At 58.8% G+C, this 12122-nt stretch overlaps 1 protein-coding gene across 2 annotated transcripts in view; it reads left to right on the top strand.

Moving 5' to 3' along the window:
* The first annotated feature begins 811 nt into the window (after positions 1 to 811).
* The window catches only part of CAMK2B (calcium/calmodulin dependent protein kinase II beta), a 39848-nt gene continuing 28537 nt past the window's right edge, over positions 812 to 12122 (top strand). For both annotated transcript variants that reach the window (XM_045286319.1, XM_045286320.1), the window contains exons 1-5: positions 812 to 871; positions 7707 to 7779; positions 10978 to 11080; positions 11165 to 11248; positions 11792 to 11886. In XM_045286319.1, coding sequence (XP_045142254.1) covers positions 7753 to 7779; positions 10978 to 11080; positions 11165 to 11248; positions 11792 to 11886 — 309 coding nt within the window. In that variant the 5' untranslated portion in view covers positions 812 to 871; positions 7707 to 7752. The remainder of the gene's footprint in view (positions 872 to 7706; positions 7780 to 10977; positions 11081 to 11164; positions 11249 to 11791; positions 11887 to 12122) is intronic.

Here is a 12122-nt window from a genome sequence, read left to right on the forward strand (position 1 = left end):
GTTTGGGGGGCGGGGGTTTACCACAACATGAACTGTACTGAAGGATCACGGTATTAGGAAGGTTGAGAACCACTGTTCTAAGAGGTTCCCCAGGCGGCGGCAGCAGCCCCTGCCCAGGGACGTCCATCCAGCCTGCCAGGCCCTGCCCCGATGGTGCACAGGGCAGGAAGTAGCAGCACGGGTCCCAGCTGCTGGGTATCAGCGCTCCTCCCCTCCTCAATGAGCCCCTTCAACATCTCAGCCGTGGGGCGGCCACCAGGTCCAGTCACCATATTTTTTGCTACTGTAGCGAGTCGTACCTCTGACCCTGAAGTTGGAGTTACCTGGTCAAGGCAAGTCATGTCAACCTTGAGAACTCTGTGTCCTCGTCCGAAGGAGCCCCGTGGCACAGTGTTGACCCGTCGGGGCCGCTAACCGAGAGGTTGAACACCACCAGCCAGCTCCGCAGGAGAAAGACGAGTCTTTCTACTCCCGTAAGGAGTGGGAGTCTTGGCAGCTTCACCGGGCAGCTCTGCCCTGTCCTGTAGGGTCGCTGGAAGTCGGCAGCGAATTTGGTTTCTAGCTTCGTTCTCGTCCATCAGCTACGTGTGTCTTGCCACGGTTGTGAGGACGTCAGGGGCTCGTGGTGACGGGTGTTGTGGTGCTGGTGACGGTGCTGGTGGCGAAGTGCAAGAGGTGGTGGTGGCCTGGGTGGTGGTGCTGATGATGGCGGTGTGGAAGAACGATTCTATGCAGGAGGTGGGGGGTAGGGATGGGCACGGTGACAACGGTGAAGAAAATGCGACTCCGGTGTGCTTTTCTGCAGGGTCACTGGCGGAGAACTCTTTGAGGACATTGTGGCGAGGGAGTACTATAGTGAGGCCGATGCCAGGTGAGTGCAGCGCCCCTCTCCCCCTCCCACCCTACCGCCTTCCTCTCCCTCACACCCTCTATCCTTCCTCCCCTGACCCTTTCCTGCCCTCTTTCTAAGTCCAACGCTGTTTCTGTGCCCCTTTCCCCTTCATGGCCGGGCAGAGGGTTCGTCAGGAGGCCGTGTTGGCTCGGCTGGCTCACACTGCCCTCCAGGCTGATGACCGTGAGGCCCCACGGAGAGCTTGGCCTTCGCATGTTTTGATGGGCAGTGGGAGATGGCCTTGGGGGAAGGCGTGGCCTATGGCCTGAGTGTGGAGGCCTCAGCCTCCTTGGCTGCTCTGGGGTTGGAGGTACCTCTGGTGCCTTGACCCAGACTCTGAGCACACCGACCCCACGAGTCGGCAGCCTCCATGGCGCTGGTCAGGAAAGGAGAAAGAACCAAGAGTGAGCATCCCGGTCCCTGCCTGCCCATCTCTTAGAATAAGTCTCAGTCCACGGCCTGTCACGGGCCGGGAATGCGAACCTTTCTTATAGCGGTGAACAGACGAACCATTTCTAAGACGGGGCCAGGAGTCTTTTTCCACAGAGCCTGGAGCCCCCAGTTGGAACCCACGAGAAGAGTGGGGTCCTGTGTTAATGAGTGGTGGGTGGGAAGGACACTCAGTTGGGGGTGCCAAGTGTCAGCTCCCTGTCCCTGGAAAGTGAGGTCCACACATGGTCCCCTGCAGGTCCAAGTGCCACTCAGATCCGTAGCCGGGGACATCCTGAATTAACAGTGCACTTCAGCTCAGGGGCAGCCGGGATGGCTGCTCACTGACTCCTAGCTGACACGTGGTGTGAAGGACAGGCAGCCAGGGCCCGGGCATGGACTTGGTACAGGCCTGCTGAACTGTGGGTGAGCCCTGGTGACACTGTGGGTTCAACTTGGGCTGCTGACTGACAGGTCAGTCGTTCAGACCCACCGGCCCTCATCGGGAGATGAACTTATCAGCTCCCACAACTGTCCAGTCTTAGAAACTTGGGCAGGATCGCCCTGAGTTGGGATTGACCTGATGGCAGTGGGGTCAGTTCTTCAGGTGGGTTTTAAATAGTCGAGCATTTATTTAACAAATCTGTATTACCTTCCTCGTCCAGACAAATGCATGTGGGATTGGTTTGGGAGGCCTTGCTGTCTGTGGGGTGGGCGGCCAGTTCAGGAAGCTGTGCTGGGCCCGGCCTACTGCTCCGGGAGCAAGGGAGTGTGGGACAGGCTCTCAGGGAGAGGGCATGCTAACGGGTCCCCTGGAGACTGCTGTCATCCCTAGACTCTTGAGGGTCCTGGCAAAGTCAGGCCAACGGCTCTCCCAAACCCCCTCATTCTTAGCCCGCATATCAGATCCTTGGGCAGGTTAGAACGGAACACTGGTTGGAGTGAAAAAACCTGCCTACAGACCAGATGGCTGCTGGTCCTCAGGGTCCCTGTCTAGAACCTGTCCTCTTACCCCACAGGCCTTGCCCATGCCCCACTCCTCTGAGGCTCCTGAGCACCCCACCCCTCGTCGCTCACACCCAGTACCAGTCGTCCCTGCCAAGTCAACTTCTGTGGTCCTGAAGTTCTCATCCTCTCTCTCCCTTCCCCACACTCGCCATCCTTTCTGCCTCCTCTCCTCTCCATTTCTCTGGTGCCCCTCCCTGCCAATATCCCCGAGGCAGCAATGTCCCCTCCTCCCTGCTGCCGCCCTGGCTAGCTCTGCTCCGCATGCCCCTGCCCACCAGACAGTAGAGAGTCTGGCTCATACTCACCTTTGCACACCTCCAGGGACCTGGAGGTCAGTGTCAGACTCCCCCATCTCAGACTTGGGGAAGCCAGACTGCCTGCTGCCTTGCCACGCAAACAACCTAGACCTACCCTGAATCGCCACCAAAAATGAGGCCTGGGGGTGGAGCCAAGGAGTGCAGGTGCCAGGACCACACAGGAGGGGCCTGGCTCCGGGCAGCAGGCATGGTCAGGGCTCACAGGAACTCGAGCCCAGCCCCGGGTCCTACCAGGTCACTGTCTGCCCTCTGCAGGAGAAAGCCTCTCCTGAGCACCGGAAGACGTGGCCTTGGCGTCTCCCTGTCTTTTGCACCCTGCTTTCTTATTGCATGTCTCTGAAGGAGGCCGGTGAGGGGTAAGAACAGGGTGCCAGCCTGTATGGGAGCTCAGAGCTGCTCGGGAGCCTGTGGACGCCAGGGGAAGAGACCGTGGGCATTTCCTGTGGTTCTGTGACAAGGCTTTTGAGGTTGCAGGAATCTTCCTGGAGCAAACCGTGCTGGTGGGGGAGGCAGAGACAAAGAAGGCTGGGGCCTCAGCCTATCTCCCCCACCTCCCCTGCTCCTCCTTTCCCAGGCCCACCCTCTTGGAGGCCTGTACTGCCTATGACCTTCTCAGCCCACCCACAAAGCCTGCATTTATTCTTCCCAGAAACTTTGCAGCTTTGGGGGGAGATGATTGTTCAAATAAGAGGGAGATCAGTAGGTAGCGGTGCGGGGGAGGGGAGCAGACAGTTGGCCTCCACTCTGTGGGTTTGTCAGGCATAGAGGTCATCACAGGGCAGCAAGCAAGTGGAAACAGACCTCGTGGCCAGTGTGAACACTGGCGTGGCCTAGTGAGCTCCTGGGTTCTGTGTTTGTGGGTCAGGAACACCACTTCCTCGGCAGCACGGCTGGGCTTCCATCTCTGTGCCTGTGTGCCGCCCTAGGCCATGGCATCTGATGGGCCCTCTGAAATGTGAGCCCTGCTCCCTGGTATCACCATAGCTTTTAAAGGGCTAGACCTGGTGACAGGGAAGTAGCAAAGGGCATTGACTAGCAGCTCCAAGAGAACCGATGACCCGGCAGAGTGGTGAGATGGAGCTCAGCATTATGTACACACTGCAGATTACGATCAGGTTTCTGCCGAGATGGAAGAGATGGGGACCAGCATGGCCTGGGGAGGGATGGCTCAGGGCTGACCAAGCAGGCTAGGGCCCAAATATGGCCTTGTAGTCCTTCCAGGATCCTGCCCAAGGCTGAACCATGGAATACCCGAGGGACTTCCCATGCGCTCTCTTAGGAGAGGAGACGAGGAGAGGCCTTGCCTACTGAACCCAATTCTACCCTGTAAGGTTGAAGAATGCTCTTGGGAGCAGGAGAGATTTTTGAGTCATGGCTTGTTAGGAACCCTAGAGGTGTATGTACACGTATGTCCCTTGTCAACCGGAAGACAGTCAATTCCACGATGTGCGGCGCTTCCTGAGGAGGAATGTGACTGAGGATTGCTAGTTAAAGGGGTCTCTGAAGTGAAGGACTGACCATGCAGTCCTGACCGGAAGACACCGGAGCAGGCTGGGGTGTCTGAGTGGACACACAGCCCTGCTCAGAGGAGACCAGATCAGCACTCCACATGCGATTTGAGAACCAGCTGCCCCCAAAGGGGACTTGTTGGCCTGTTTAGAAATGACAAAAAGCCCGGAGAGGCGGCACATGCTAGCAGGGCACTCCTCCGAGAGGAGGGGCTTCCTAGGGTAGCTGGAGGAACAACATGCCCAGCTGCAAGTGTCACCATCCGCAGAAATGAGCCTAATGCCAGGGTCCGCTGAGGCCATGCAAAGCACAGAGGAGGGCACTCTGCCATCGGGTTCTGTTTCCCCAGTGAGGTGCCTCAACACAGGACTCTCAGTGCTGGGAGGCCCCGGAGTGCTTCCAGGGGACCGGCTGTGCAAGACAGCCATGCCAGGTGTCAGACAGATGTCAGCACTATTCGTAGATCTTGGGGAGACCATAAGACATGCACAGTGCTGGTCTAGAGGGTGCACCCCTGCAAAGACCAGTGGAGTCCCCACCCCTCTGAGTGGACATCCTGGGCAAGGGGGTGGGCACATGAGCATATTGATTCCACACATACATATCCGGCTCCTGGCACCACGGAAACCATAGAGTACAGTCCTCCTGTCATGGCGCCGCAGCCCGGTGGCAAGGTGAGCACCCCAGGGGAGCTCTGCTGTCCAAGGCCTTGTGGGGCACACTGAGGTGTGCGGGTGGAGGACAGTGATCCTGCGCTAAAGCCAAGAGGTGCTGTGGGCTTCATCCCGAGGAGAGCCACCTTGCTGGAGACAGTGAAAGGCTTCCCCGAGGCGGGCTGCCTAGGGCTATCCTGTGCCCAGTGCTGACTGTCCCGCACTGCCCGCGCTGGGTGCCACCAGTGACGTGCTTGCTGAGACAGAGGGGACCCAGCACCACAGCCAGCCTTTGGAGGTTGGGAGGCCACTGCCAAGCTGTGCTGTGCGTGAGAGGACTCTGCACACAAGAAAATAAGGACGTGCGAATCATGTTTCCAGGGCAGAGAAGCTAAGATCTGTGGACACCACCCCCGTACCCTCCCAGCTGTCTCTTGTGCCCTCTCCTGCCTTAGGGTGACACTGCGGTGGGAAGAGGTGCCCCTTCAGCTCAGGCACTGCCTGTGCATCAGGCAAGGCCCCTGTTCCTTGCCAGCGAGATCCAAGAAAGACCAGCACCACAGCTGTGCTAGTCTGGGTGGACAAGAGGATCAAATTCATATATATGTGTATATATATATATAACAAAGAGCTTTATATAAGGATCAAGTCCCTAAGTTCGATATTAGCCCATAGGATCAAATTCATATATATGTATATATATATAACAAAGAGCTTTATATAAGGATCAAGTCCCTAAGTTCGATATTAGCCCATATGTCCAATACCAATCTATAAAGTTCTCTCTTCAGACTCCCAAAACACTTGCAATGGTGCTGAATGCAGGAAGATCACAGGCCAGTGGGTGGGAAGTCTTGTGGATCCAGTGGTTGTAAGCATCTCAGCGCTGGCAGGGGTCCCCACGTGGCTTCTCCAGCTCAGGGCACTATCATAGCTCCATGTGTCTTGTCAGCTGCAGTGTCTCCCAGGGAGTGAGTGTGTGTCCTGCCTCCAGCTAGCTATCCAAATGAGGTCATCAAGCTGCAACCTGATCGACAGGCTAAACTCCACCCCCTCATTCTTCATAGTCTCAAATTGATGAAAGATTATGTAACGTTAACAATGGCTCCCCTCTCCCCAGGGCCACAGCTTAGTAGGAGTGAGTGCATGGAAGGTGGTAGGTCCCTGGGGGACTACGCCTGGGTTTCTCAGCCCATCTGGGGTACAGAACCTGCGTGCTCTAGGCCAAGAAAGAGCATAGATAGATAGCTATCTCCATCGATAACTCAGTAGGAAAGAAACATTGGGCAGGGCAGGGGGTTGCTGGCCCAGGCTCTAATGAGGACAAAGGTGCCCTTCCTCCAGTGACCACAGGAATAGGGACACAGCCCCATGCTGGAGAGGGGCACGGTAGGGAGGGGGCAAAGAGATCCTCCTAAGTCGTGCAGCAAGGAGCAGGGCAGGTTTTCTCTAACATCTGCAGACCCAGACTCTTTTGATCCCCATGGACATCAGGGAGCCATGCTCCCATCGGAACTCGACACCTGGCGTTTCTCGGGGGCAGAAGCAGACTTTGTTTCTGGATGTGGAGACAAGCGGGGTGGGAGCTGTTTGTGGGACCATTGGTCCCGTTCCCGGTGGATCCCACAGCCATGATTAGCTCTGACAACTGCTCCGGTGGCCCTTTGTCTCCCCCACTCACTCTCTGTGCGCCTAGACTCCAGCGTGTTCAGAAATGGGGCCTCACCCACCACCCCTGCCAGCCAGGATCCAGAGGGAAGCTGCCTTAGGGGCAGCCAGGCTGAGGGTGTTCCGGGTCCTGAGAGGCATAGGCCTGTTTCAGGGGTACCTGGGGTGAAGGTGCAGGTGGTCTAGGGAGGGGCAGGCCTTCGTGTGGATGAGGACTGAGTGGGCCCTGCACCCTGAGGGGCAGTGAAAGAGCGAAACTGGCCGTCTTGCCACCTCCCTGTAGCCGGCCATATGCTGGAAGTGTCCTGAACTCTTCACCAGGTGCACCAGGGGCCCCTCATCGGCTGCTGCCTTCCAGCCGCCCACCAGGGATTATTGGGGCTCCCTGTGCTGTGGGGCACATGTGACCAGTGGTTACAGCAGAGGCACCGGTGCCGAAGGGTGCAGCCTGCAGACCCTCAGTACACAACCCTGCCCTCCCTTCTGCTGCCCAACCTTGGGTCTCCTGGGCTTCTTCCTCATCCCCTCCCTCCTGCTTCCTCAGTTTGGGCCTCCCTCCTGAGGTCAACCAAGGGCCTGGAGGGGCTCTAGGCAAAGGGTGGGTTTTTTCTCTGTGGCCTTCCCCTGTCTCCTCAGCTGACTCATCTAGGGCAGGCAGAGAAAGGGCTGGCTTGGCTTAGGGGTGGCTTCTGGTTAGGCCCCGGGCTACCCTTTGGGGGTGAGGAAGGCATGGTGTCTTAAAGCTCCTTGCTCACCAGCTCTCCCCGCTCCCTGGAGTTGGAGCCTCGGTTTCCACAAGAGCTTAGTCACCCTAGAGACCCTACCCCAAGGCCCCCATGCCTTCAGGGATTTCTGTGTATCCCCAAGGCCCTGCCCACAGTGCTTCCCAGAGCGGAACCAGGATGCTCTGCTGGCTCCTCGTCCCCACCCTTCTCCCTTCTTCCCACCTTTCCGGATGGAGGGAGGGCCTCTCCTGGGAAGCCCCACATCTGTCCCAGCCAAGGCTTGTGGCCTGGTCCCAGGAGGTTAGAGAGGCCTGGCTCTGTCTTCACCAGGACCTTCCTTTTGGGTCTCAAGGAGTCCCCTCCCAGGGAACAGGACTGAGCGCAGCCATCTGTCCGTCCGTCTGCCCCCTCCTCCGGCTGCCGCTCCTCCTCCCCTAGCCCCTTAGGCCTCCACCGCCCCCTGGGTGCCACCGCGCACAGAACTAACCGGCCCTGGTGTTTGCAGTCACTGCATCCAGCAGATCCTGGAGGCGGTGCTCCATTGCCACCAAATGGGGGTCGTGCACAGAGACCTCAAGGTGAGTGTCGTTCCCCCCCCCATCCGCGGGCCCCCTGTCGTCTGCATGTCGCTGTCAGGGAAACCTGGTAGGAGCAGGGCAGGCAGACTTCTGCTCCAGGAATACACCCTATGGCACCCCACAGGTGTGCCTGCCACCTCCGGCAGCCCCCTCAAAACCCACCTGGGGTCTTTGTTGGGAAGGGCTCCCAGGATGCACAAGACCCAACCCTGCCCAGGCTGGCGGGGCGTAGCCTCTGCCCAGCTGATGGCAGTTGCAGCGGGGAGGTGCCTCTCACCCCAGCGCTTTCTCTAGGTCCACCACCTGGGCTCTGTCCAAATCAAAGAAAGGCTAGCAATGTGGAGCAGGCAGGGAGGCCGCCCAGGAGGAGCAGCGCTCCAGCAGCCGCAATTGCTCCCTCTCCCTGCTCACTCTTGCCTTCTCCCTGCGTTCCCCCCACCCCCGCCCCCGCCCTCCTTCCTTCCATTTCTTTCACTCCCTTCTTCAGCCCCAGGTTTCTCCAAACTGGTTTGGGGCTGGTTCTTCCTCCAGGAGCTGCCCTGTAAACTCTAGACCTGTCCCCCTGCCCAGAGGCCGGTGGATGGCTTGTGACAGGCCTTCCCCCAGGCTAACACGCTAAATGGGGCCACGCCCTTCCTTGGCAGAGAATGGGGCCTGGGCTGATTCCCTCTGCTGCTCTAGGGCAGGTGGTCACGATTCCACATGAGGACAGTCACAGGACGCTCCCCATGGACTCTGGGAGCTGCCAACCTTTCTGATGCCCCTACCCTGGTGCCTCCTGTCTGCATGTCCTGTCTGGTCAACCTCGTGTGCCCTTCTTTGTCTTCTGTCCTGTGTGCGTGCCTCGCTGAGCCTCTGGCTGTGCAAGAGAGGCCTGGCTGTCTGGGAGGGAGCCCCTGTGCTCCCCATGAGATGGGGCGCCTGAGCCTGCTGCTTGGACACAGTGGCATTCCTGTGAAGCGGGTGTGGCAGCCTGCACCTCAAGTGCCCATGTTACTTATCTAGGTAATTCTGAGGCAGAGACGTGGAGGCATGCTGCCCCCACCCCTGAGCGCCTGGCTGTGACCTGGGAGCAGGTAGAATCCTTCCGGTGAGAGACAGGCGGTGAGGAAGCTGCAGTGACCCTTGTAGGTACCGGAAAAGAAGAGGCCTCCCCTCGGGAGAGACCCAGAGGGCCAATGGGGCTGTGGGGTCTGATCTGAGCCCACGGACGGTCATGCAGGAAACCCGGAGGAACCATTGGCTCTCAGAGCACATCACCATAGGGGACAGATCCCTACAGCATGGGTCAGAGGGCACGGGACACCCATTCTCCAGGGTCAGACAGCTGCAGTGGGCGCAGGATAATGGAGAAGACCAAGGAGACTGCTCCCTGCCGCCTCTTCTGGCTGTCTCTGTCTCCACCTGCCCTTCCTAGAAACTGGGGGAAGACATTCTAGAAACCAGGGGAAGACATTCTGGCGGGTTCTCTCTCTCTCTCTCTCTCTCTCTCTCTCTCTCTCTCTCTCTCTCGGCAGGGTAAAAGAGACTTGGGGCCTGGTTTTCAGAATGATAATCGGGATTCTCTCCCCCAACCCCACCCCAGGAGGGGCCAACCCCACTCCCTTCCCTACAAGGGCCGGGTGCTGTGGTGTGCTCGACACACCCGCCACATTCTCTTGTCAGAAGGCCAGGTCACGCTGACTGCATGTCTCTGCCCCAAGCTGGCAGGACCCTGCTAGCGGCTCTGACTCTGTGCGTGTGTGGTGGGAGTGGGGTGGTGGGGTGGTGCACGGCGAGGTTGGGACTCCTAGCCCGTTCACACTGGTGCAAGGCAAGATGAGCCCCTCTCAATCTAGACCTTGGGGGTGGGGGCGGGGGAGGACAAGTGTGACTGTGGCCATGGGAAACTGAAGCCAAGGCAGGGAACAGAGCCTGCAGGGGGCCTTGTCCCCCACTTGCTCTGGGCTTTGCCCTGGGGGCTTGAGGTTCTGGAGAGCCCCACTCCCAAAGCTCCGAGGGGAGCGGAGTTGTGTGTGTCAGTGGTTCTGAGCTGGAGTCGACTTGAGTTTGGCTTGGTTTCTCTGGGGTTTGTTTGTTTGTTTGTTTGTTTGTTTGTTTGTTTTTTAAGGACTCCACTCGTTCCCTCTTTTTTTTTTAATTTCTGAAGTTGCGATGCATTTAAAAAGCCGTTTCATTGATAAGGTGTTGTTTCGTCTTGTGGAAAGCAGTGACATGCTTTCGACAGATGGGATCTGGGGACTGAGCGGTGGGAGGGAACACTTGCTGCAGAGACAGCCTCCAGCTCCAGAGAGCCTGCTGCATAGGGACCTCCGGCTGCTCCCCTCAGGGTGGCAGGACTGGGTACCTGGGGAGGCAGGTGCTCACCAGCTGCTGGAGGCCAGAAACCCTGGCCAGGTGGGAGTGGGGAGGGGCACAGCTCTGAGGTCCTGCAGCTGCCTAGACCCCTTGGCAGCCCCCTGGCTGAGTGCCCTTTGGTGACAGTGCAGCAGTTTCCTCAGCTGCTTCCCTCAGGACTAAGGAACCAGTCTCCTTCCTGCTTAGCAAGAGTCTTGCTATCCCAGGGTGGGTGCGAGTGGGCTGGGTCATCTTGCCTACAGCCTGCCCTTGTAATGTACTAGCCAGTTCAGGCAAAGTCAAAGCAGGGCCCACTTCCTGCCAGGTGTGGGGGAGCAGCAGCTCAGCTGGGCCTTGAGTCAGATGGGCACTTGCGGGGCACGGAGGCGCAGGGGTTGCCCCAGGGATCGATTTCCTGTGTTGCCCTTGGTCCTGGAAGCCCTGTGCTGCATCCTCCCTGCTGGGGTCCTTTGAGGGCAGGGTGACCTGGAGGGACAGCAGGTGTCTCCCACATGCTGGAGCGGCCTTGGATTCCTCTTGGGAGCAGAGCTGGTAACTGGGGGTGCCTCTCTCTACTAAAGGGGCCCAGGTCAGTAAGAATCCCCCTGGCCCACCCCACGCCCAAATTCTCCCTCCACGTGAGGGTGTCTCTGTGGCTGTAACCTGGGTTAGCAGTGTCCCCGTGGGAGATACACCGGCAGGGAGCTTCAGGGCTCCCAGGACCAGGGACAGCACCCGGCAGGGAAGGCAGTGGAGCCCACTGTCTCCTGCTGCTGCAAACTGTCCACACCCCAGTGGGGTTCCCTTTCCCATCATTCGCCCCTGTGGTAAATGTGCTCTTGGCCCTAACGATACCTGCAGCCCGAGAACCTTCTCCTGGCCAGCAAATGCAAAGGCGCAGCAGTGAAGCTGGCTGATTTTGGCCTGGCCATTGAGGTGCAGGGGGACCAGCAGGCATGGTTTGGTAAGTTCCCGGCTATCATGTAATGGGGGAGTAGGGAGGTGGGGTGGCCCAAGCATCTCCTCATGGCCTCTCCTCCGCCACCAGGTTTTGCCGGCACACCAGGATACCTGTCTCCAGAGGTCCTTCGCAAGGAGGCCTATGGCAAGCCCGTGGACATCTGGGCGTGTGGTGAGGACTGGGCGTGCTCAGGGAGGGGTGGAATGCCCCCCTCAGAAGGAGCTCTTCTGGGCCAGCCAGTCTAGCAGGTAGCCAGAGCGCTTGCCCACTGCCTGTGCAGGGCAGGGGAACTTGCACCATACTTAGTAGCAGGGTGGGGAGCTGGGGAGACCCTGGCAAGGGCAGTGCAGTGGTGAAGGAGCGGACCCTGGACTCCCCTCTGAAGTGGGGTCTCGGTTCCTGAGGGCCTGACTCTGAGAGGCTTTTGTGCTTGCCAACCCATGTGAAATGGTTTTCACGTCGTGCCACTGGCTCAGACTCACGGCACCCGTGGAAAGCAGAGGATGGTCAGGGCCCCAGAGAACTCAGGGAGGTCATCCGATGGGCCAGGCCCGCCCAGGCCCGCAAGCCCGCATGCGCCGTCTGATGGCCTGGAGGTATCTCCTGTCTGTAACCTCCCCGTCACACACCGAAGGCAAGTCAGGGCTGGCCTCGGGGCCCCAGGGAGGCCTGGCCCACTTCACACTGAGCCTGTGCTCCGGCCGCCTTCCCCAGGGGTGATCCTCTACATCCTGCTAGTGGGCTACCCGCCGTTCTGGGACGAGGACCAACACAAACTGTACCAGCAGATCAAGGCCGGCGCCTACGACGTGAGTGCTGACCCCACCCCCGTGAGCACGCACGTGTACCTATGTGTGTGTACCTGTCTGCCTAGGTGGGCGTGTGGGCACCTGTATGCACCTATGTGTGCATGAATACGTACAAGTGTGTGTACTTGTCTGTCTATGTCGGCGTGGGGGCACATACAGGTCAGTACATGTGAGTGTGTGTACCTGTCTGCCTAGGTGGGCGTGTGGGCACCTGTATGCACCTATGTGTGCATGAA

This window comes from Echinops telfairi, unplaced genomic scaffold, assembly GCF_000313985.2.
Source record: "Echinops telfairi isolate 266 unplaced genomic scaffold, ASM31398v2 ScPeMD7_7;HRSCAF=31, whole genome shotgun sequence".
Lineage (NCBI taxonomy): Eukaryota > Metazoa > Chordata > Mammalia > Afrosoricida > Tenrecidae > Echinops > Echinops telfairi.